At 41.4% G+C, this 25,947-nt stretch overlaps 1 protein-coding gene across 3 annotated transcripts in view; it reads left to right on the top strand.

Moving 5' to 3' along the window:
- Positions 1-25,947, top strand: part of UNC80 (unc-80 subunit of NALCN channel complex) — a 249,347-nt gene that overhangs the window by 77,358 nt on the left and 146,042 nt on the right. For 2 of the 3 annotated variants that reach the window (XM_075529392.1, XM_075529391.1), the window contains exons 19-22: positions 3,003-3,217; positions 4,507-4,613; positions 7,335-7,431; positions 14,160-14,332. In XM_075529392.1, the coding sequence (XP_075385507.1) occupies positions 3,003-3,217; positions 4,507-4,613; positions 7,335-7,431; positions 14,160-14,332 (592 nt within the window). The remainder of the gene's footprint in view (positions 1-3,002; positions 3,218-4,506; positions 4,614-7,334; positions 7,432-14,159; positions 14,333-25,947) is intronic. The other variant, XM_075529390.1, reaches the window with a different exon arrangement.

Raw genomic sequence — 25,947 nt, 5'->3', positions numbered from 1 at the left:
TCTTGGCTTCTCTCGAGAAAGAAATTCATGCCAAAACTGGTTTGTGATCCTAGTGAGTTTTTATAAAGGATAGAAATTTCAGGTTTTATAGTAAACTGAACAGAAACACCCTCTTGTCACTGCACACCCACATGGATATCTGCTGGAGGGGAGCAGGGAGCAGAGGGATGGGGAGGGAGGGTAGGAGGGAGAGAGAGGGGGGAGGAGGAAGGGGGAGAGAGAGAGAGAGAGAAACAGTGGTCCAGCAGCAGGGGGAAAGAGAAGGAGGTCTCCTCATTCTGGCCTTTTTAAGGAGGCATGGTCGACAGAGCTGGTTGACCCCATTGACTGAATTAAGCCCACCTGGCCTAGATTGGACCATTTCAGGTGTAGTGCCCACCTAGGTGTACCGCCCCTTCCTGAATTTGGAGCACACCCTTTAGCTTTTATCAGCTTCCAACTTCCTGGGGGGGGGGGCAGGCTAGGCATGGAGAGGAACAACCCCCTATCCGGCTGCCTCACAGAATCATCCCCTTGTCATGACAGTGCACATTTCCAAAGGGAAGAAATGATCCAGACCTGTGATCATTTGAGAAAAAGTAGCTGGGAAATCAAATTCTAGAAAGTCAACTTGGATTTATACTATATTTGATCAACAGAATCCCTGATTTAAAGAACCATAAAAGGATTCATAGTACATGGAAGAAGCACACCAGCCTGAGTGATCGTGAGGTGTCCATGGGATCAGGCATGGACAAAAAATCATATAATTGTAAATGAGGGGGAGTGCGGAGTGGGGGCCCAAAGCCCATCTATAGACAGCTGGACATCCCCTTATGGAAGGGTCGCGGGGAAGAGATGAGCCAGTCAAGGTGCAGGGTAGCAACCATGAAGCATACAACTTTCCTCTAGTTCCTAAATGCTTCCTTCCCCATCCCCTCACTATCATGATCCCAATTCTACCTTAAAAATGTGGCTAGACCAGAGGATATACACTGGTACAGATAGGAACTGGAAATACAGGGAATCCAGGACAGATGATCCCTTCAGGACCAGTGGTGGGAGTGGTGATACTGGGAGGATGGAGGGAGGGTGGGTTGGAAAGGGGGAACCGATTACAAGGATCTATATATAACCTCCTCCCTGGGGGACAGACAACAGAAAAGTGGATAAAGGGAGACATCAGACAGTGTAAGACATGATAAAATAATAATAATTTATAAATTATCAAGGGTTCGTGAGGGAGGGGGACAGGGAGGGAGAGGGAAAAATGAGAAGCTAATACCAAGGGCTCCAGTAGACAGAAAATGTTTTGAGAATGATGAGGGCAACAAATGTACAAATGTGCTTGACACAATGCATAGATATATGGATTGTGATAAGACTTGTCCGACCCCCAATAAAATGATTTAAAGGAAAAGTAGGATTCATAGTACTCTGTTTAAATTTGGGGGACATAAAATTGGAACCACGCCGGAAGTGAAGAAACGGCACAGTATGGCCACATGTTGAGGCTCCCTGGTGGTCTGCTAACCACAGGGTCAGCAGTTGGCATCACCAGCCATTCCTTGGGGGAAAGATGACGCGTTCTGTACCTCTAAAGATTTATAGCTTCAGAAACCTAACGGACCAGTTCTATCCTGCCCTATTGGATTACTATGTGTCAGAATTGACTTGATGGCAGTGAGTTTTTTTAGCTTTGAGTAACATTTTGGGTAGATTCCAGATTCGTTCTTAAAGCTGAAAAGCAAATCATTACTTAAAACCCCGTAAGCAAATTTCATCATGTGCTATTTCCAAATCACGAAATGAACATGTTGCTAAGATGATGTATGTAGAAAGCACAGTGAAGCATACAGGACAATCATTTTAAAAGCTAAATGCTGCCAAATATAGATCATCCTTGTGACTGGTGGCTGCCTTTTTGATCATGCACACATTTGCATGTGTGCTTTTTAAAATGAGCCTGCTATCCCACTTAAATCATTGCATTACAACCTCTCAATTTTGCAATATATCATGAAAATACCCACATCAATAATTTCCTAAAACACACTGTGTATTACAGAGCATGGTATCAAATGGAAGCTCAGCAATTTATTTAAGTGGCTCCCTAGGGTTGAACATTTAGATTGTTTCCAATTTTTCAGAGTTGAACACTAATAATTCAGTGAGTATTTGAACTTTTTTCTATCTACACCTCAATATATTGTCCGGTCATTTCCTTGTGATAACTTCCTGGAAATTGAGTTTGTTTGTCAATTCTACAGATAAGCTTTAGATAATATACCAATAATTTACCTCCAGAATAATTAAGCATTCTATCCCATCGCTGTCCTTACAAGAGTAACCATTGCTTTCTGTTTTTTCACGCCCTCCTCTTGGCCAGTTGAATGAGTGAAAAATAATACTCCGTTGCAACTGGACCTTATTTGACTCTGAGGGAGAGCAACTCACTCTGCGTACAATGGGCCTCTTGTGGTTTCTCTCTCCAACCCAAGGCCCCAGGCAAAAATCCCCTTGGTGGTATTTGTGTTGTATTGATTCAGGCTTAGGTTTAAAAATGTGAAACCCGGTTTAGATTTCTTCCAGGCAGTGGCTGTGGCCTTTCGCTGTGTCCAGTGTATGGTGGTTGCCCCTAAAACATTCGGGGAGCCTCTCTTGGCCGGCATTGTACTAGAACAGGGTGCGCTGTGGGCTCCGTACTGTACCTGAGCCACGGGAGTTTTAAGAGTCTTCCATATTTACTGACACTTACTGCTCCTGCTACTGGGACTCACACTCAGGCAAACACCCGCGATCAGATTTAGTCTCTTTATTAAAGTAGTAACCCCCTCGTCACCTCAAATGGACAGCTGAGACAGGGCAGCTTTTCAAGAGCAGCTCAGTCAGCCTTGGTCGCCCTCCTTCCACTCCCGGAGTTGATCTCAAGCCAGTCCATCGAAAACCATCCCGCGTGATTCGCCCAGATGCCGTTGCCATGGAGTCAGTGAGCTCTAACTCCATCCTCTGCCGGCTTACAGCGATGAGCAGATGCAAGGGGCCAACCTGGGACGCAAAGACTTCTGGCGCAAGATGTTCAAATCCCAGAGTGCGGCGAGTGACACGAGCAGCCAGTCTGAGCAGGACACTTCGGAGTGTACCACGGCCCACTCGGGCACCGCCTCGGACCGGCGGGCGCGCTCCCGTTCTCGGCGCATTTCCCTGCGGAAGAAGCTGAAACTCCCCATAGGTAAAAGTATGTCTGTCTTTGTTTATGGACCTTCTTATTTGGGCCATGTCCTTACATCAACTCACTGGCAGACACTGTGTGTGTGAGAGAGAGAGAGAGAGAGAAAGAGAGAGAGAGAGAGAGAAAACCTTCCTCACCAAAGCTCCAAGCTGTCTTGTTCATTCATTCATTCATTCATTCATCCAGTCACGTGTGTGTGTGTGTGTGTGTGTGTCCCCAGATGATATGTATTGAGCTACTACTATGAGCCTCTACTTGTGCAAGCACTTTCCTAGGCATTAGGGATTAGACAGTGAGCAAAAATGCATGGCCTCTGACTTCGCCTTCACCGGACTTACACTCTCAGTTGGCCGGAGTCACTACGGCAGATAATTGTACATTGCATCCTATGGATTTTATGGAGGAAAACTGCATGGAGCACCAGTGAGACCTGACCGAATTGGAGAAAGGGAGCCAGGAATCAGGGAAGGCTTCCTGGAGGGAGCGCCATTGCATAACAAGACAATCAGGAAAAGGATAGGAAAGGACAACGTGGGTGGTAAGAACAAAATGTGCAGGAGTCTTAGAGGCTGGAGGGAGCTGGAATGACAATGGTAGACGCATAGGGTGGGTCATGTAAAAACGTGTGTACACTATCCCATACTCCAGAATAAAGTGTACTGTACGTTTCTGTTTTGTGACCCCCTGGATCATTCCAGTGGGGGAGCCAGTATCACCCACATCTGGAAACACTAGCTTCAACTATAAATACCCTGACAGGTCAGGTTAAGCACTTGATGACGCCATTGTTTCGCACTAGTTAGCAGAGTCGGGATTTTGAACAGGGGAATAGCAAAAGCAGGTAAACTTTCCTAAAATATCCCTACACAGAAGACATCTGGGAGGTGACCCGAGTGGATAAGCAGACCAGGTGAAAAGAGGTCTCGTAGTCCAGGTAGCTTGAACTGGTGGTAACCTTGTGCAGAGGAAGGGACACGTGTGACATATGCATGACACTATAGCAACAGCGCCTAATGGGAAGTGGGGAAGTTGCTAATGATCTCTGGGTGGATGCTGGTCTATTTCACTGGCAAGACTGGGCTCCTGTCCTGGTCTTTCTTGTTCATGTAACCTTCACAGTCCCAGCACTCAACATTTTAACGGAAAGCATGTACCCTGAAAGCAATTTGTTTTCCTTTCTGTTTCTATCAAGCCGCGCAGCTCCCATTGCTTGCTGCCTACATGCTGTGACTTCTATTTCATCCATTCGGATTACGTCCTGTCATTGTCTGACTTTTTAAAAAATTATCAAATAGGAAACTGGCTGAAAAGATCCTCGCTCTCGGGCTTGGCAGATGGTGTGGAGGACCTTCTAGACATCAGCTCTGTGGACCGTCTGTCTTTCACCAGACAAAGCTCCAAGGTAACCAAGACATGACTGCTGTGAGGGATGTTGGAGTCATGGATGGGAAAAGGCTGGGCTGAGAGAGACAAAATAAAAAGGGGGTGGGGGTGGGGGAGGAGCTGAAGAACTTCTCAAGTTGAACAAAACTGGGAAACTTGCAAGAGTAATGAAAATTAAAATGTTCCAACTATGAGCAATTGTAGGAGTTGATGTTGAGTGAAAGGAAAAGGAAAAATGTGTCCAATATCTAGATATAAATCTGTACTACTAACTCTAAGGTTTGTGGTTCAGATATATGGGTTAATTTTTAACAACCAGATAAAATCCATGATATCTCAAGCTTCTATTCATTAATCCAGTAATAGCGATCATTTTTCTTATCAAAACATGCACAGACACATACACGCCTTTCAGTCTGACCCCACCCCGCTATTTTGGCACCACCTGCATGAACCATCCTTGATAGAAATAAATTCAGAATCATTTCTGTTGAACATTGTAGTAGGGTATTATTTGAAAAGGTAATGATTCTCAGTAAAAATAGTTTTCTACCAGAGTCTCCCCTGAGGTTGATTCAGGGCCCATTCACTTCCACACCTAGTGCTCAGTGTAGAATAATAGTTACATTTCTTTTTATACCGATTACTTTATTAATTCTTCCTTCTTTGGTTCCCACTAAAACCAGTTTTCTTTTATCTGGTCTGTCTTAAGAGTACTGATTTTAAATTCTATAAAGATTATACCAACATTACAGATTATTTTAAAGATACTTCAGATTTCTGTTTGCCAAAAGCAAGTGGTTGAAATTGATTAGAATGTACTCATTAAGTTAATGCACAAGGTTCTTTCAAACCCACTGCATTGAGTTGCTTCTGAACAATAGCAACATAATGTTTCTCAAGTTATAAATCTCTAAGGGAACGGATCATCTCACTTTTTTCTCCTACAGAGCAGCTGGTGGATTTGAACCACAAACCTTAGAGTTAGCAGTTCAAAATATTCCATTTGGCTCTCGAGTTCATTTTCTAGGAATATCATAGCAAAGTACCATGAACTTGTTGTTAGGTGACTTGAGTCACTCTGACTCATAGCGGACCCATGCGCAACAGAACAAACACTGCCTGCGCCTGCTCCCTGCTCACAATCGTAGCTATCCTTGAGCCATTGTGCAGCCACAGTGTCAATCCGTCTCCTTGCAGGCCTTGCTCCTTTATGCTGGCACTCTGCTCTATCCAGTACTATTTCCTTCTCCAGGGACAGACGAAGCCTCACCGTCCGTGCCTCTAAGGAGCATGCTGGCTGTACTCCTTCCAAGACAGATTTGTTCAACCTTTTGTCCTCCATGGTGCTTTCAATATCTTCCCCAGCACCACAATTCAAGTGCACTGACGCTTCTTCGGTCTTCCTTAGTCCATGTCCAGCTTTCACATACATATGAGGCAATGGTAAATGCCGTGGCTTGGGTTGGCTGTTTCCTCTCAAGGGCACAGCCGATTCCTTCTTTGCAGTCTGTTCTCAGTCTGGAAGCTCCGCTGAAACCTGTTCACGTTGGGCGACCCTGCTGGCACTTGAAATACCAGGGACATAGCTTCCAGCGTCACAGCAACACACAAGCCACCACAGTAGGACCAACTGACAGACAAGTCACCCCAAATTAGATGACTTAAAACAATAGAAACGTATTTTCTTACAGTCCTGACCGCGCTCATTGACCGCCTTCTAGTCAATTGCAACTCCTAGGGAGTCGACAGGACAGGGTAGAGCTGCCCCGGTGGGTTTCTGAGACTGTAACTCTTTAGGGGAGTATCATGTCTTTTCTGGTGGTTTCGAACTGCTGACTTTGTAGTAAGTAGCCCAATTCATAACTACACCACCAAGGCTCCTGAAAACTCCAGAAATGACAGGTTAGTCGGGCTCTGCTCTCTCTCTCTCTCTCTCTCTCTCTCTCTCTCTCTCTCTCTCTCTCTCTCTCTCTCTCTCTCTCTCTCGCGCGCGCGCGCGCGCGCACGCGCTCTCTCTCTCTCTCTCTGAAGGCTTTAGCAGAAGAATCCTTTTTCGCTTCTTTTGTCTTGTGTAGCTTGTGTATCTCATGTGTTTCTTCCTCGACTTGTGGTTGCGTGAGTCCAACCCGTGGCTCCACCTTCACACGCTTGTCTTCCCTATGGGGCTGTCTCCTCCAAACCTTTGCTCCGTGTCTTCGCGTAGTGCCTCTTCTTAAGGACACCGCCACGTAGGATTAGGGAATCTCTTCCCTCAGCATGACATTTGTAAAAATGCAATTTCCAAATGAAGCCACGGGCTTCAGTTCGTAGAAGAGGGCTTCGGCAGGGGCACAATTCGACAGCCACCGTTCCCTGCGCTCTGGCTCTCAACTGTGGTACTGCTAGTAAAGAAAGACTGTGACAGGAGTTCTGAGCCTGAACTTCATTGCAGTGAAACTTTACAAATACTTCAATTGTCCAGTAAATATTTTTGTAGTGCCTAATTGCTTCATGTTCAATTTATGACCAGGATTCCATTAGTTATTTAAAAAAACACTGTTGCCGTTGAGTGCATTCTAACCCCAGCTGGAGTGGTTCTGTTCCAGCCCAGAAGCTGAACCACACTGATTACCTAGACGTGGAAGCTAGAGGGACTGAAGTGATCTCCATATTTTAAACCACGCATTTCAAGGCAGGGGTCTGTATAGCCACAAAGAGTCACCTTTCCATCTGCCTAACTGCTTTCCCTTTGTCTCAGGTCAAATTTACTAGTGCCGTGAAGCTCTCCGAGGGTGGCCCAGGGAGCGGCGTGGAGAATGGAAGAGATGAAGAGGAGAGTTTCTTGAAGAGGCTCGGTACATGTTTCATTCTCATATTCGTCCATTCAACTTTCATCACACAGGACAAGTTTAATTCGATTATTTTCTATTTCGGCTCTTTTCTAGTTAATGTCTCCAGCACAGGCTGTTGAATGTTAATACCGCCTGTAGCTCTTCTCGGGGGCCTCGATGGCTCAGTGGTAGACATCGCAGCTTCTCTGCAGGGAATCTGGGTTTGATTCCTCGCCGAGGCACTGCGATCACTACCTCTCTCTAAGTGCAGACTGGTGTATTGCTATGATGCTGCATGGGTTTTAGAAGAGTTGCGAGATTAAGACAGAAAGGCCTAGTGTTCTACTTCCAAAAATCGCTAATGGGAAGCCCAAGGATCTAATCGGTACATACCAATCATGGGGACGGAGTGCAGGACCAGGCAGCGTGTGCATTATAAAGTGGTAAATTGGGGGCTGATTTGATGGTACCTAACAGACACATCACCACTGGACTATCAGTTTGTTGTACTGTGATGACATACACTAACGTGATTCCAGATGGAACCAGAGCAAAGTACTTCAAATATCAGCAGCGCAGAGAGGTTCCAGTAGAAATTTTAGATTGGAAGGAAGGACTCAGCAATGGACTTCTAAAAACCACCTGGCCAGTGAAAACGTTATGATCTGTTGATTGACATTAAAGGGTTTTGACGCTGTGGATCATAACAAATTATAATAACATTTCAAAGAATAGGAATTTGGAGCCCTCAATTGTGCGCATGTAGAAGCAGTGCATAGACCAAGAGGCATCATTTGCATAGAACAAGGGACCACGGCGTGATTTCAAATAAGAATGGGAGCGTGTCAGGGTTGTAGCCTTTCGCCAAACTTATTCAGTCTGCACCCTGGACAAATAACCTGAGAAACTGGTGTCTACGAAGAAGGATCAGGAATGGAGGAAGACTCAGAAACAGCCTGCCGTGTGAAGGTGATGCAACCTTGCTTGCGACAAACAAAGAGGACTTGAAGCACTTACTACTACTGATCAAAGACCGCCATGGTGGGCTGCACAGCAACATAGAGAAGACAAAGTTTTTCACAAAAATGCCGCACCAGTGAGCAGCATGAAAAATGGAAATGAGATTGAAATAGTCAAGGATCCATAATCCTTGGATATTGGAAATAGTTGGATCCATAATCAATGCCTGTGGAAGCAGCAAAGGAGAAATCAAAGGATGCAATCACTTGGCAACTCTGTTCCCCAGACCCTTTAAAAATATTACAAAATAAAAATATCCAAGGCCATATTTTCAATGCCTCATATGACTGAGAGAGCTGGATAATGAACAAGGATGCCCAAGAAAGAAGTGATGTCTTTGAATGACGGTATTTGTGAAGAACTGATTCAAGAGCGGTGGGTAGGGGTTTAGTTTAGTATTACCGTGCTCATTTGCAGACACGAAGACGCAATAAGACACCATTCCTCCTGCTGCGGTGCTGTCCTTTAATAAAATCTGAGAGCCCAAAGGAAGCTGTAGAGATCCTTTTTCCACCCACCGATCCGTTTAAACATTCTGCTCAGAACATCCTGACAGGTGGGCAGCCATCCTCTACTGAAAGGGCATTTATTTTACAAAGCAACCTATTCCAGAACCAGACAGCTTTAATTGTTAGAACGGCTTTCCTTACACTCTGAAAATATATAGCCATGAATTTGATTCTCTGCCCTTAGTGAAGACACACAGTGTAGTACTAATTCCACCTGCCAGCCGTTTTATGTTCTCTTCTGCTGGCCAAATCTCCTTGGTGCTTTCTTTTCTCTTTCTTTCTTTTAACGTGGAAGAGTCTCAAGTTCTAGCACCATGTTGAGTCCCGTCTACCCTGTGTTTCAGTTGGATGATGTGCTTTACAAAATGTGAAACATCTGATGCAATATATTTGACTTTCATTGGTATATAGTAGGTAGTGTAACTACTTATTTCCGTGACTCTAGCAAGTCTATTAATTTAAGGATCTATTATCTGTTGTCACCCCACATAATTGGTTTGTATTGAATTTTGGATTAGCTTTGGCTAATCATGAATAAATATCATGTTATACTTAAGTACAGACATACTGGGTTTTTTTCATTATATAAATTAAAAAATTGTATTCATTCACTAACTTTCCAAAACCCGAAACCAAAGCCACTGTCATCAAGTCCATTCTAAATCATAGTCAACCTAGAGGTTTCTGAGACAGTGAATCTTTATAGACGAGAGTGTTAAATCATATATCCAAGATGGAAATTAATAGGTAGAACTCACAACTAAATTGACTTCTGAACCTTTCTTCTGAATCATTTTTCTGTAGTATGAAGAGATATACACATATCTTTGTATTTTCATCCAAATTGTTAATATCATTACTTCACTGAACAACTACAAAGACATAATGCTTAGAACATTTCTAGTTGACTCTGATTAATTAACAATATGTGGGTGTAGTTTTCTGGCCAACTGTACAATTAATTTACTAGTAATCAGTGAGCACATTTGAATCATTTCAAAACCATAATCAGACTTTAAAAATAAATGCCTCCTTCACACCTTCGTAACCCTATCGTAGGGAGGAAAGAGGCTTAATCCATCATATCATTCAAGAAAGTATGGTGATTCCTGTGGTTACTTCCTTCTTTTTAAAGGGTCCTAACCTGGTGGCATAATGGGTTATGATTGGGCTGCTAACCACAAGGTCAGCAGTTCCAATCCACCAGCCGCTTCACAGGAAAAAGATGAGGCTTTCTACTCCCGCAAATCATTACAGTCTCAGGAATCCACAGGGGCAGTTGTAGCCGGTGCTATAGGCTTATTATGAATCAGAATAGGCTCAAAAGCAGTGTTTGATTTTTAATTTGGTAAGCATAAATTTAAGAAGTCTTGTTGGCATGGTGAGTTAAACACGCAGCTGCTCGCCCAGGAGTCATCAGTTTGCCCACAAGTTGCTCCCATGGAAGAACGATGCGGCACTCTGCTGCTGTAGAGTCTTGTCATGGAAACGTCACGGGGTGTTAGCACTACTCTGCCCTGTGGGCTCGCTACGAATCAGAATTGACTCAATGACAATACAATGTGACGTGAGTTAGCTGTTTATTAATTAGCTCTTACAGAACTCGACCAGAGCTGTATATCCAGTTTAGGAGTCTGTGGTTTAGTCATCTTAACAAGCAGAGTCTTTGGCATTTTAAGTCCTTTTGCATTGGTTCCCCTCCTGATTTCCCAACCTTGTCTAGTATTCAGACGACCCATTTTAGAAATGGATTTTTCTATTTCTAAGGTTCCATTGTGACTTTTTGAAAATGAAATGTGAGTATGAGTATGTTCTGTGGTCATATCTTAAGTGAACCAGATGCCGTTTGTCTGCTCCTATGTTCGTACCTCCAAGTTCTTTCTGCTCCTGGAGTGGAATTTGGTGGGATTTTGTGATTTAAACTCAAAGATAGTAAGGTCTCTCACATGTTGAATATCTCATTTAATCTACAAAAGAATTATTTTTTAATTCACATTTGTAGATTGTAGATAATATTCCTGAGCGGAAAGCATGTGCATAACTGAGTGGTGTACCCTCTTTTCATTGCCATTACACGTCTGTCTTTAAAACTTGTTCTTATTCCAAATATGTTAGCATTTTGCATGCACTTAGTTCATTCTGAGTTTTATTTTTCTTAATTCTCTTGCTGGGTTATGAAAGGTTTGAAGGCCTTAAGATCTCTGCCACTGTTTCATATCTTCTTTATACAGTATTCACAATTAAAGAGACCCACTAAGAAATACTCATATAATCTGATGCCAGGGGGGTTTGGGGTCAGCGTTTACCCCAAACACAGTCATTTCCTATGGGAATGAAAGAGAAACTGTAATATCTGGTACGGGCAAAGAATGTCGTATGTTCTTTCGAGTGGCAAGAGAACATTCTTTGTCTATGGATTGTTGACAAGGATGAGGCATATTCTGTGCAGTACGTGCTATGAGTCCTTTGGAATGTCTTATGGGAGTAGCATCCTCAGCTTTCTAAACAAGTCAAATAACTAAGTTCATAATATTTCACAACAAATGTTTTTGGGTACACATGGACATCTTGTTGTCTTTGCGCCTGCTTTTCTTTCTTATTTTTGAACCTTCACGTCGTACTTCTGTAAGTGATTCCTGCGGCCTAGGCGTGTCCACGGTGCTTTGCCCGATTCTTCCTCTTGGAGCTCGTTTGCAACTGAACAGTTTTGTTTTGCTAAAGAAACAAGCTTCCAGCACACTTACTTATCTCATTGCAAACATACTATAGCTGGTTTTCATTGGGCTGAAGGCAAAACACAGTAGACAATAGAATTTCTTCAAAATATGTTTTCTTTTTTAATTCAGTAAGTAAAAGTATGTCGAGAACATTTAAGGAAATTAAAATCACATTCAAAGATCGGGGTTTTTTCTTCTGTGTCCTCACTTTCACTGAAGACTGCTTTTCGAAACCATGTTCTCTCTTTTAGAGGAAATACATTTGATTAATTAAAGCAATTTTTTTAGCTACTTAAAAGTAAATGCCTTTAATTTGCCTATTTCTGCCATAAGCTGTAGGAAAAATACTATTTAAAATATATTTGAAGCCTCCTATCTCTGATGTACCAACCTATACAAAATGCAGCGATGTGTGTGGTATCCTTCAGCAACTGTAAGTTGAAAATGAATACGGAAGACCGAAGAAGAACTGATGTGTTTGGAATTGTGTGGTTGGTGAAGAATAGGGAACGTATCATGGACTGACAGGAGAATAAACAAATTTACCTCGGACGAAGTACAGACAGAGTGCACCTTAGAAGCAAGGGTGGCAAGATTTCGACTCACGCACTTGGGACCTATGATCAGGACAGAGCAGTCCCTAGCAAAGGGCAGCATGCTTTATAAAGCGGGAAGTCTCTGAGAAAGAAAACGACTCTCAACGCGGTCCACTGAGGTGGTGGCTCAGCAGCAGGCTCAAGCAACATTAATGGGGAGGGTGGGGAGGGAGCAGGAGGGGGTCGTTCTGTTCTGCACACAGCCACATGATTCAGACCCAACTTGACAGAACCTAACAACACACCTAAGTAAGGAGCCCTGTTGAATGTATTCATTTTGAGATTGTCATCTTGTCCAAAACAATACTGAAAATATAGTGAAACATTTCTTCTTCGTACTTCTTTTAGTAAAATGATGGCATCTCTTTTCAATGCATTGGTGATTAGCATTTCATCATTATTTGTTACAGAAGAGTAAGTTAATCATGTTGTCTTATGACATATTACTCGTATTCTAGATTTGAGGTAGCTACTGACTACAGTCTCTTAAGTGGCAATTAAAATAAGACGGTAAAAGCAACTAGAGTCACTCAAAAAATTCTTATAATTTGGGGTCTCAAACTCAAAGTTTAAGGGACTGCTGACATTATCACTTTTAATGCATGCATGAGACATGCTCCTTTAACATGTGTAACTGTTAAACAGTTGCATGTAAATGATTAATAAAGTAGCATATATATGCAAAAACTAGCACACAGTTTCCTTTCCCCCGTAGTGCTGGTAACACCCAGTGAGTAAACAGAGCAACGCTTTGAAAGGAAGCGGGTTAATGGAAATGTTGATTCTTCATCTGTAGCATTTCGCTGTGCCCTGTGCTTGTTTAATTATTTATTTGCTGGCCATTTGGATTCTATCTTTCCCATCGATTTTTCTGCCCAACTGAATTTAGTATCAAAATCTCATACAAGGAGAAAAACAATACATATATAAACTATGAGCTCTAAAAAGATCAAGAGAGACTTCGGTCTTTTAAAATGTGCCAGGGCGGTTAAAAGAGAGAAAGCAGTACTTTGTACTCTTCTTCAGCGTGTGATTCTTGGACGTTGTCCATTGGAGTCACTAGAAATGTTTGTTACAAATACACGTATCTCCTAGACTTCTAGGGATCTTCCCAGAGAGCCTGCATGTTAATAAGCTCCTGACTGATTCTCACTGGTTGGCAGCTTATCTGTGGAAAAATGAGGGTTGGGGAGCACATCATGACTCCCAGAACTCTGTCTGTGTGGTAGGGCCAGAAGCAAATGGGAGTCTTTACAAACTGAATGTCGTACACCCACCTCCAAAGATTCTGATCCCAAAGATCTGTACAGGCTTCAGGAACACCTTGGTGATTTTGATGAATAGCCAGATCTGGAAATAATGGAATTAAAGGACTGACCTCTAACGTTCTTTATAACTGCAGTAGTCCTGTGACTCTGTAAGGTAACCAGGAAACAATGTTTGCCCTCGTCAGTGTTATCCTGGGTACCAATTTACTGTAACATGTCCAAAATCGCTCAGTGATTTAATTTTCTATAAAAATAGAAGTTAGCTATCCAAGAAGAACCTTTATTTATTTTAAACAAAATTTTGTTTGGCAAATGGGTCAAAGGGATGGGAGACAGACTGACACATCGTCAAGGCTATGTCTGACTGAATCCCTAGAAAAAAAATTACTAAGAGCCCTTACCCTTTTCTCAGAAAGATAACCCAATAGTCCAATGATAGGCTCTTAAATGTAAATGCCATTTTCTATCCCAAGAGTTCCCTGATTCCCGTAAGTCCACGCCTATTCAAATCAGTCAGAGGGATGGAGGAAGTGTTTGGGCGTGCCTTATAGGAGAGCACATTGGTATCTGTTTGCAGCTCTTCTTAAATCTGTCATCACTTCACTCTCTCCTCCCTCCCTCCTCCGTGGGACAACCCTACAGGTTGCCACAGTTTCGACGACCATCTTTCTTCCAACCAAGAAGGAGGAAAAAGCAAAAACGTCGTGAATCTTGGTGCAATCAGACAAGGCATGAAGCGCTTTCAATTTCTATTAAACTGCTGTGAGCCAGGAACAATTCCTGATGCGTCCATCTTGGCAGCTGCCTTGGATCTAGTAAGTTGTTGAAAATACATGTCCAACCCTGTTCCCCGTTCCCATCAATACCACTAATTGAGGTAAGCTTGCATCCATAACTTGATCCTAATTTAAAGATGATTCACTGTTTTTAGTTCTCTCAGCATTGGAGGCTAGGGAGAAAAATAATTGTGAAGCAAGAGAACCAAAGAGAGGGGGAAGTTTTTAATATTTCCTGGGATATTTATGTACACTATAGTACAGGAGCCCTGAGTACAGTGCTGGTTAGGCTTAGGGTTGTGAACCCAAGGTCAGTGGTTCAAACCCATCAGCCACTCCGTGAGAGAAAGATGAGGCTGTCTGATCCCAAAAGTATTTTCTGTCTGAGAAACCCCACATAAGTCAGAATCAACTCTGTGATATAGTGGGATTAGGATAATATGTATGTTGTTAGTTGTGTGTGGAATTATCACCTCCATATACTGCCTGGGTTAAAACCCTTTCAGCTTTGACTAGCTGAGCCTCTGGTAACTGAGAACAGCAGTAATAAGAATGTAATTACTGCCGCTGAGGGCTCAGGACCACATGAGCTATTAGGCGTAGAGCCCGCATCACAGCGTCTTGAATACAAACCTGCAACTCCCCCATAAAGGAGACTGGACTTAGTGTGTGGTTTTTAGTCTTATATCTAGCAAGCACTTTAAATTGGGGTCATTATCTATAAAGTAGAAGAGAACAAACTCGGAACACTTCAAATGAATTGCACAGAAGAGCTTTGGATATTCTAGTAAATGCCCTTAGTTTCCCAGTGCTGCTGTCATGTAAACACCCCACGTGGATGGTTTTAACAAACAGAAATGTATCCTTTATAGTGACCCGCAAGGAATATGGCTTCATGAATGCTTGACTTGCAGTTTAGAAGAGTAGTAATCTGAACTCAGGACACCACCTCCCGAGCAAGGCATTGGCCCCCTGTAGTCTCTGGGAGAAGGTTCTGGTTTCCCTCCAACATTTGTGGGCGCAGCACTCATTGGAGATCCCTCGGGATGGTGGCATCAATCCTCCCCTGGTCTGGGAGTTCAAGCCTAAGTTCTAGCCCAAAGGATTCTGTCTGCTCCTAACCCCTCCCTGGGCAGTACTGGGGTTCCTCCCTACTCCATTCTCTCTGCTTTTATCTCTTGGAAGCTTAGAGACAGACGGCTTCAACCATCTTTTCAAGGGAACTATCCTTCCGTGGGATCAAGGCTGTAACCGGAGCATCCCACTTTAATCCCCTTAACTCAGCGGTTCTCAACTTGTGGGTCACGGCCCCTTTGAGGGTCCAACGACCCTTTCCCAGGGGTCGCCTGGTTCATAGCAGTAGCAAAATTACAGTGATGAAGTAGCAACAAAACTAATGTTATGACTGGGAGTCACCTCAACATGAGGAACTGTATTAAAAGGTCACGGCCTTACCTCATTGCAAGAGTGCCAAATCACTAAGGATCACGGACAGTCAAGTTGACACATGTTTTGAGAGGACAAAATTCAATTCGTGACACACACATAAGGGTTTCAAGAATATAATGTTCTTTTTTATTATATGTCCTTGTTTAGAAAATGTGTTTATTAAGTGAACTTGGCCGAGATGTGACTTTTGACAGCAGCCTCTCAATTTCTTTCCTTTACCTCTGGCTTATAAACTCTTCATACGTTGTATAACTATTGGGTACAAGATGCCAAGTACATGCAACGAATAAATGTCTTTTGTTTTAAATTTTAAAAAGAAAATCCAAAATAAATTTTTATTAAACCAAATACAGTCAGCCTTTCCTGGGCTTTATGAAACAGGAATAAGTGACAAGTGGTCACTTACGTTTAACCTTGGAAAGTTATCCAAGTCTTACAGTCCGTGAAACCCTTCTGAGACATGGCAGCTTTGCTGTCAGGAATGTTAGTGATCAGCAGAAAATTTGAATTTTGGTGTGCAGGAATTGCAGTGACCGCTTCTAACAACTCATGGTAATGTCTTGTTAAATTAAATTAGATCTTCCAATCCAGTTCCCATTGCTGAATATTGGTCTTTGAAAATACCTTTTACTTGAAAAATCTTCAATGTCTACCGATGCATACATGGTCCACATGTATACATTTATACATAGTATTTTAAATATGATGAAGAAAATAAAAATAATGACAGATGCTCAATAAAATATTGTCAAATGTACCATAAAAATTATATACTGGTGTTTTTCAAGTCTTTTAAACTGAAGTGTACCAAGAAAAGACACACTGGCTGCCCTGAGTCAGTGCTGTCTCGTAAGGACCCCTTGTGGGTTGCTGAGACTTGAACTGTTTACAGAAGTGAACAGGCCAGTCTTTTGCCAGCGGAGCTGTTCGTGGTTTTGAACTGCTGACCATGCAGACCGCAGCCCAATACCTAACCACGATACCACCAGGGCTCCAAAAGTACTATCATAGCCATCTATATCTCAATTCAAAAGTCAAAACTACATCTTTTAAAAAATCTTTAGACAAAGTGTAATGTCTCTGACAACTGCCTAATGAAATTAAGGAAAACCATAATGTCAAATTACTTCAATTTACACTTAAAATGTATTTCATAGTTGAAAATCTGATAGAAAGATGTACACATGCCTGCCAGACAATTTGCAAAATGATGGGATAGTACCATTTGCACAATGATGAGTCCAATAAGCACCAGATGGCAGAATTCATTGTCTTAAACTCACTGGGACGTTCTGGTCCACACTCCCTAGAACTGTAGTCAACCCATATTAGGGGCGCTAGTGAATAAGAGCTCTGTTCGTTTATACATTTTGAAAAACTTTTTGTTGGGAATTAGGTGAAGGTTCACAAACAGATCATCAGTTTTACATTCAGCAATTATGCACATTTTTTTTAGCTCTTACATTGCAGGATCCTCCTATGTTTCCTGTACCGATTTCGCCTTCTTTCCTAACTGCTGAACTTTGTCCACAAATATTTCATGTGACACAAAGAGAGCCCCGAGAGTGGAGATAAGTTTGTTCAAGGTTACATAAGCCAGTCAGTAATAAAAGTAAGTTCAGAGACTAATCTTCTATTCTATTCAGGATTTTTTTAGCAACGCCATATGCTTCTCTGTAAAAATATTATTTTAGTCAATCAGCATGAATATCTCTGAATATATTGAAAATATACTGAAATGAGTATAATATGTGAGTGTGAATTGTTTTTAATGGTGCAGAAAAGCATTTGGATTTTCTTAAAGCAATTGTTCTTTCTTATCTAATGAATAAAGACTTCACAATATGAAGTATTGTTTTTAAAGAAATGTCTTTTATCATGTAAATTCATAATGAATCCTAAACAGGAAAATATGAAGATTTTAAACTTTGAAAATGTAACTTTTAAAAAATTTTGTGGAAAATTCTAATTGCTCTAATAAAAGTACACTTATAGGTAAAATTTAATATTTGTTACCAGAAATTTCATCTACTCCTCAAACTCATCTATGAAACTAATAGTAAGAATTCAGTCTTAATTGCTTTTTTCTCACTGTTAAAAAGAGACTCTTTTTTCCCCAGAATTGAAATCATTTTAGTATACTTATTAATGATAAAAAAAGAAACCTTCATTATTACTCCCTATATTACAGGATCTTAGGATGTGTCTTTTTTTTAATATAGGCATGAGAGAAGCACACATCTTGTCATAAGAACAACATACTGAGACATTTTAAAGAAAAAAATCCTAATAGCATCCTATTTGAATAAATCAATAATGGATTCATTTTTGCACACATGCCCCCTCAATAATGGATTGTGAAGGGAGATTATTATAAGAGGAATATTGAAAACTGTTTTATAATCAAGGCTCTTAGATTTTCCTTTCTCTCGTCAAATGAGTCCATCCCGAGCCTGATTCCCAGCTGTTACTATGTGCAATGTTACCCCCAAAGGTTTGGGGCTTCTAGCTACCAGGATACTCTGGTTTTTCCTGTAGCATGTGCCTGGTTTGTTGGACCCTTACCATTACATTGAGTCAGACGCTATAGCAAGTTTAAATTTTCTTTTATTTCCACACAATAAGGCTTTTATGTCCAGAAAGCTGAGACAACTACATGGTCCTTGATTCCTTTTCAATTCAATCCACTCTGGCCCTGCATTGCTTAATCTTTGATACCTGTCATCAGTGTCTTTTGTACCTTTTGGTAGATGGCCGAAGCAGTCCTCAAGGTGAAGTGGGTTAAGAGTTGGGCTGTTGATCGCAAGGTCTGTGTTTCAAACCCACCCACTGCTTCATGGGAGAAAGATGAAGGGAGAAACATGTTCAGCATATCTTAAACCAGTGGCTCTCAACCTTCCTAATGCCGCAGCCCATTCACACAGTTCCTCATGTTGTGGTGACCCCCCAACCATAAAATTATTTTTATTGCTACTTCATAACTATAATTTTGCTATTGTTATGAATCATCATGTAATATCTGATATACAGGATATAGTTTCATTGTTACAAATTGAACATAATTAAAGCATAGTGATTAATCACAAAACAATGTGTAATTATATATTGTGAACTATTTATTTCTAAAGACAGATAAATGAAATTTTGTCTTGACGCGTGGTGTAGCATGGGTAACAGTCTTCACGCTGGATATTCTCGTACATGGGCGTATCTGCATGTGGGCGGACCCACTTGGAGATGGAGAGAGGAGCAGTGTCTCAGTTCCTAAGACCATCGGAAATATGTGTTTTCTGACCCCCAAAGGGTTCGGGACCCACAGGTTGAGCACCGCTGTCTTAAACTGAAAGAACTGAAGAAAACATTCAAGCCTCTAGTTGTAATATCGGAAGTTCTGTGGACAAAGATTCGGTGATGCTTCAAGCAGGGAGGGTTTTGTAGGACTTCTTTTCATACCTTAGATTCTTTTTATTGTAAGCCACGACCAAGTAATGTGCAGAGTTCAAAGTCAGATTTCTAGATCTCAGAAGCACACAACGTTTGACAGAACCCGTTTATCTCCATTATCAGTCAAAGGGAGAGAAGCTACGCTTACTGAATCCTTGCGAATGAGTGTGATGATGGTGGTGATGGTGACAATGGCAGTGGGGATGGGGGCAGTTTGTCAATGAAGATGACAAAGGAACCTTTTATTATGCTTGATAGTTTGTAAAGCACTTTCAGAGTCTTTAGGAGCCCAGGTGGCATAGTGATTCCAAATTGGGATGTGATCTGAAAGGCTTGCAGTTCAAACCACCAGCAGCTCCTTGGGAGAAAGAGGGGCTTTCTACTCCTATAAAGAGTTGCACTTACGGAAAACCATGTGGACAGTTCTAGTCTGCCCTATGTGGTTGCTATCAATCCACGTCGACTCAATAGTACTAGGTTTAGTTTTCTTGTTTTATATATCTCTTACCTTTTTGGTTCTTACAAGACCAAAGAATCAAGCCAAAAAAATGATCCTAAAATGAAGGCATACTTAGAGCCATTTCCTGAGTTCTGGAGCAATGAAGGAACTAAATTCACTGGTGAATTCTGACGAATGGAAAGGAAGCTTAGCTGCTGTCCCTTGGGCTTGTCCCTAGCGTGTGCACTGTCCGTCATCCAGGGAGAACCTGAGGTAGCCCAGACCTGGGGTCTGGTTAGGAGCTCTGAGAGCGGCTCTAAGCTTCACAGATGTCTGCGACCAAGGACATTTTAGCTTTTGTTTCAACTGATAACAGATCCTATCTGCGCCCTGTCTTCCAGGAGTCTCCACTTTAAAAAATATATTTATCTCTGTTTTATAGATTTTCCAAAACATTATGGCTTTATTTTTATGCATATTATATAAATATATAATGCAAAGGTAGACACAGAAGCTGTCTACTACATATTTAGATGATTACATGAGTTTATATATTTAGATGATAGATGCAAAGAAAGATACAAATTCAGGCTACTCCATAGATATATTTACTGACACATATATACACATATTTACATAAATCAGAAAACCAAACTCGCTGCCATAGAATCAGACAGCCCCCGGAAGAGAAAGCTTCATCCTTCTCCCAGGGAGCAGCTAGTGGTTTCAAACTGCCGACCTTGAGCTTAGCAGCCCCATTCGTACACTGCCACCAGGGCCCCTCATAGATGGTACAATCCCAAAGATAGGATTTGGGGCAGGAGGGGACAATAAGTACTCATCTCACCAAAACTTTTCATTCCAACTTTTTGTCCTCCCCTTGTTGTCTTCATCTACTGGCTGTTGCATTTACATTTTTACGTGCAACTTTAGAACAATTTTTGCTTTCTGACATTATTTTTATTGTAGAAGTTTTCATTGTGTTGCCTTCATCATACATATAAATGCTATCTTTCCAAATGTACAGTGTTCATCATTAAACATATTGTTGAATAAAATAAATATTAGAAATGTCCAAACTTGAGTTTTTGCTAGTCGAAAGGTTTTTATTTTAAATGAACCCTTTGTAATTGTTGCTATGACTACCAAGTTTAGGGACAATCGACTCCATTTAGGGAGAGTTGGCTTCAATTTCAAGTTCAGCTTTTTCTCACAATCTTTCTTATTAGTATAAATTGAGTAGCTACCACTGTGAGGTTTTTTAAAGACATGTTTTAGAAAAGATTCTTTTCATCTTTAGAGTTGTGTCATCTATTGATGCAACAAATAAACACTAAACATTTTGAATAAAAAGACATGTCTGCCTCTACCGTATGTGCAGATATCATACAGTATCCGTACTAATTCATTTTCTGTTCTTTACGATGTGTCATTAGTTTGTGACTTGTTTTCTTCATTATGCTGTCTTTTAATGAAAAGAAAATTTTACTTTGATATGATTTAATTAATCAAAATTTTCCTTCATGACTCGATAGCCACTTTTGTGACGTACAAAACCCCAGGGTTCTAAAGACAAATAAATGTCTTTGGAGAGTTTTATAATTTTACCTTTCACTTGCCTTGACATAGAATTTACCATGTGAATGGCATAAAATGGAAACTCATTTCCTTATTTTCTTCTTCATATGGAAAAATAATGATCATTGGCTGACAACTGTGGTGAGATGCTGTCCAGTTGGCTTGGGCTCCGAGTGGTCCCTTTGTAACAGAGCCAAGCATTGCCCTCTCAGCACCATAGCCTCACAATCATCACTGTCTTCGAAACCTTGGTTGTAGCCACTGTGTGAGGTTGACAGCTCCTCCTTTCTTTGATAGTGTGAAATGCTGACTTGGTCATTCCACACATGCCTGAGTGTGATTCTGGATCTTCTCCTGTTTCATTCCCTGTCTTAATAACTATAATAATAACTAGAACTCTAAACATTACCCAGGCTGTTCTTGGCTCAGTGTACTTCCTTGAGCATTTTATAATCAGTCAGTCAGGACACACACACACATACACACACAATCCTGAAATTGCAACAAAGCACAAATAAATCAAAACATTGTTGAAGTTGATAAAAATTAAGATCTCAATTGACAAATTTTAATAAGTTTTATATTTTTCCTTAGTCAATTTAAAATCCTTTTGTGTCAGGATATTTTTTCATGTTATCTATGCTTTCCTACTTTTTGTTGAAAAGTTGACTCATTTTTACTTGTCCTTCATCATCACAACCTAGTAGTTAATTTATCTGTTTTATTCCTAATTTTTTCCTTGATTAGGTATAGAAGTAATGTCCATTCTGGTTCCAAACTTATAAGAGAGTGTGTGTTTTTGATTAGTCATTTTCATAAAATGCTTTATCCATTTTTTTTTCTTTTTGGTGGTACCCAGAGTCAAGGGTTAGTCAGACAATCCCACTTCCAGAGGCCAGGTTGTTTATTCATTCATTCACTGAGGGTGTTTCCCACCTGAGATCCTGCTTTATGTCAAAGTATCTGATCTGACCTTCCACCTGAACTAAGCTCTGGTCATTTAACTGCTGTGGCCCATTCTCTAGCCTCAACAGAATCCCCCAGAACCAATATTCTCAAATGAGCTCACCTCCGTGAAGCTGCATTTTCTCATAATTTCTATCCGACATTTTTCCACCTAGAAACAAAGTAAGATTGAGAAGTTTTTGAATACTTTATCTAGAAATTCTAGGCATTCTAATTCATGAAAAGTTTCTTTTCGTACCTAATCCATCATACTGTCAAAAACGGAAGTTCTCGTTCGGCTTGTAAAGTACTTTCTACAAATATGAATATAATCTGAGTAAGCGCTCAAATGGCTAGGCCCCACCCCCACCCCCACTCACCAACCATGTGCTAACCAATAATGCTGCCCGCCAGCCTGATACCGGGATCCTCCTAGGGGGCCCCGTAGTGGCCCGCAGCTCCCGTAGAAATGCGCAGGGGAGAGAAGACATACCAATGAGGCAGAGAGCATCTCAGTCAGGCAGGGAACTCAATGTGGGTCAATAAGACATGCTGACATACACATTTATGTCCTCTAGCAAACTTAGTTCCATTGGCCACTAAGATCTGTAATAACAGCCTATTTCCATTGGGTTAAACAGCAGCTGTCCTGCACCAGGCAGTAGCTTTATCTTTTACCATAAGGCAATCATCATAACAAATCATGTAATTCTCCAGTGGCCAACAAAAAATATTCAGTCTTTGGAAACTATTAGTTCTTATCCAGTATTATCATGTGAATTTCCAAACGCAGTCAGGGTTTCTTCTCACATAATAAGCTGAGACACATTCCCTCAGGGAAATGAATGTATTGCGATTAGAACTTTCAATGAACCATTGTATCTGGGTAAGTATATGTTCTAGGTCCCCAGGCAAAATAAAGCACAATTGTTGGAATTAGTAACCCAATTATCTGCTTCGCATTCATAAAGGAAACTCTGAATGTGCCCAATGATCCTATGACTTCAGGGGTAAGAAGACAAGGAAGACCAAGGAATGCGCCTGGTGCTTGAAGCTTTCCTGCCATTGAACGTTAGCGAGACAGATGCTGCATAAAAATATTTTCATGAGAACTAGTGGTTTTTAGTGGGACAACTCTGTAACCAATGTAGAGAACATCTTATGTAAGGCTCAACCCTATGCAATTGCTGTGCGATCTTTTTTTAAACTTTGTATCCTGTGTTAACCTAGGGTTTCCATTTCTGCTATTTGACCACTTAAACTAATTATCAAACTTCCCCAGAACTTGCCCCGCCCCACCCTTGGTGGTCCTGTCTCCCTCTTGTAGAATGCGGTCTCCTCCTTCACCCAGATTAACACGTCCACCCACTAGCCCAGGGTTTCACCTTCCCTCCTTTACCCTCTTTCCCCCACCTTCCACCTTACTACCAGAGTCTGTTTCTTTGGGTGTGAAATCCTTTGTCTTGATTTTCAAATTGATAATTCCATTTGGCCTTCCTAATTAAAACAGACTTGCTTCTCTGAGAACTCTGATATACTGGATCAGAAACTCATCTATGTCATTCTTGGAGCATGAAAAGGTGTTCTAGGCAGGAGAAATTGAAATGCGCCTGCTTTTATTTTAGCATGGCCAACAAGAGCCACTGTGATATGGCCACAATATCCAATATTATTTAGATCTCCACTTGTAACTGTGCCTCTGATACATTGTGGCTCTTTCCAGCCATGCAGCATTCTTCTGCCTCAATTATGCCCATGTGTGCTGTTTTTCTCTGTGATGTGAATCCCTCCCTCCTCACTATATCAGATCAGCCTCCTTTTCCTGCTGCTTCAGATGGCACTGGGCTGTGAGAGGTAAGCTCAGTCAGAAAAGGAAAACTTAACTTGCCTCTGGGTCCAAAGCGAGTCCTTTGTCCAAGGTCTTGCATGTCCCTGCACTACACTTTGAAAATGCCCTACAGAGAACAGTTCCTTGCACCTGGCCTAGGCTGCCTGGGAGACCACTCCACACACATTGTGAACTCAGTGCTAGCTGTTGGCTGAGTGTCTTCTATTGGAATGCATATTCAAATTCTCAGCTTTGGGCCTCAGTGGATCCTTCAATTTTTCTGTAAAGCAGTATGCACACTACAATACTTCAGAAATTGGCATTATTTACTGCCATCTTGATTGCAGAACCCCTAAACCTGCCTCCATTCACTTGGGCCATGAGAATTCAAATAAAAAAGCAATATTTGAATCATCCTGTTTTTAACCTCCTAAGGTGATAAACAATGCATTTCCAAATTGTACTGAGTTTGGCTGTTCCCATAGATCACACTCATAAGAAATACCCACACCAGCCTTTTAATAGGGCTCTATAGAACTAAATAATTCATTCTACTCCTAAACTTAAAGATTAGAATTTCCTAGGTCCATGACCTAATAATATGTTAGAAGCATTTGAAAGCAGAAAATTAAAATTGCCTTTCATTAAAAAAAATACCTTGAGCTTCCTAAGCAAATGATGCCATTTTTAATCAATACCTGTATTTATCGATTTTATGTCTAGAACGAGTCGGTCTGCCTAGGAAACCTCACCTCTGACAGCTCAGATGGTTCGTTCCTCCATTGTTGCTGCTCTTAAGTGTAACCTAATATTCAGGGGCAAGAAAGCAGTCTCTATTCCATGCATTTGCGTTGGGTTTGATTTCTCCCTTATTAATTCTGAAGGACTCTGGAGTCACAGCATAATTCTATTCCTGCAGTGTTTGTTCCTGCCTTCCTGTCATGGAGCTGTGAGGCCATTGCTTTATATTGAGAATGTGTCCCCGTGTGACAGCGCAGAATACATTTGCAGCACTCGCCTACAGACTGGCATTCTTTGTTCAGAGACAGATGTTCCCATCTTTTCAAGACACGTGTTAGCATATTTGAGATGTTTAATTAAATAAATACTTAACTAGAGAAAGAGTAGAGACACTATGGACCTGATATTATGGAGCTGGGAATATTGAGGGACTTCACCTAGACAGTCATCTGACCATTTGTAATCTCAGGTCTTTGATTCCTATGATCTGCTTTCCAGCCTTGATCTCCTGCAGTTAGTGATAGATTTTCAACATTTGGGTCCATCGTGTGTGAGTGACAGATTGCCACCATCATTTTGTAGTTTACCTTTTCACTTCCAACTTGGGTAACGTGTGGCTGTTATGAAAGTACGTAAGACGATTGATCAAATTGAGTCCTTACATCAATCTGCTTCTTATTGGCTTTCATGGCAGCTACATGTAAGGCATGTGTGATGAGGGAAGGCCTGATAGGCTAACATACCCAAACCATCCACTATCTATGAAACACTATGGTTTTCAAAAGTATGAGTCAACAAACTCTGCTTAAAAGGGAGTGGGGCTAAGAACAGCTTTCCAAAGGCAAACTGATCCTTAAAGGTTGAGTAGGAATTTGCCAAATAGAAAAGGACTCAGTAAGCCAAGGAACAATCCTAAGTACTGAGATAAGGAAAGCATGCCACCTTTGGGGGAGGCTAACTCTCAAAATTACTCACTGTCATTGAATTGATTTCCCACACCTCGACCCCAGAGGACAGGATAGAGCACCCTGTTGGTTTGGGGGACAGTTACACTTTGTCTTTCTTCCATGGAACAGCTGGTGGTTCTCAACTGCTCACCCTGTGGTTAGCCGCCCACCCTGGAGCCCACTACTCCACCAGGGCTGCTAGTTTAGTATAACTGGACCACAGAGCACTTGGGGTGTGGCTAGAAAGGGAGAAGAATCAACTTCAAAGAGCTGGATTCAGTAT

The sequence above is a fragment of the Tenrec ecaudatus genome, chromosome 13, assembly GCF_050624435.1.
Source record: "Tenrec ecaudatus isolate mTenEca1 chromosome 13, mTenEca1.hap1, whole genome shotgun sequence".
Taxonomy (NCBI): domain Eukaryota; kingdom Metazoa; phylum Chordata; class Mammalia; order Afrosoricida; family Tenrecidae; genus Tenrec; species Tenrec ecaudatus.
The sequence above is the reverse complement of the archived record's forward strand: the minus strand, read 5'-3'. Positions and strand labels throughout refer to the sequence as shown.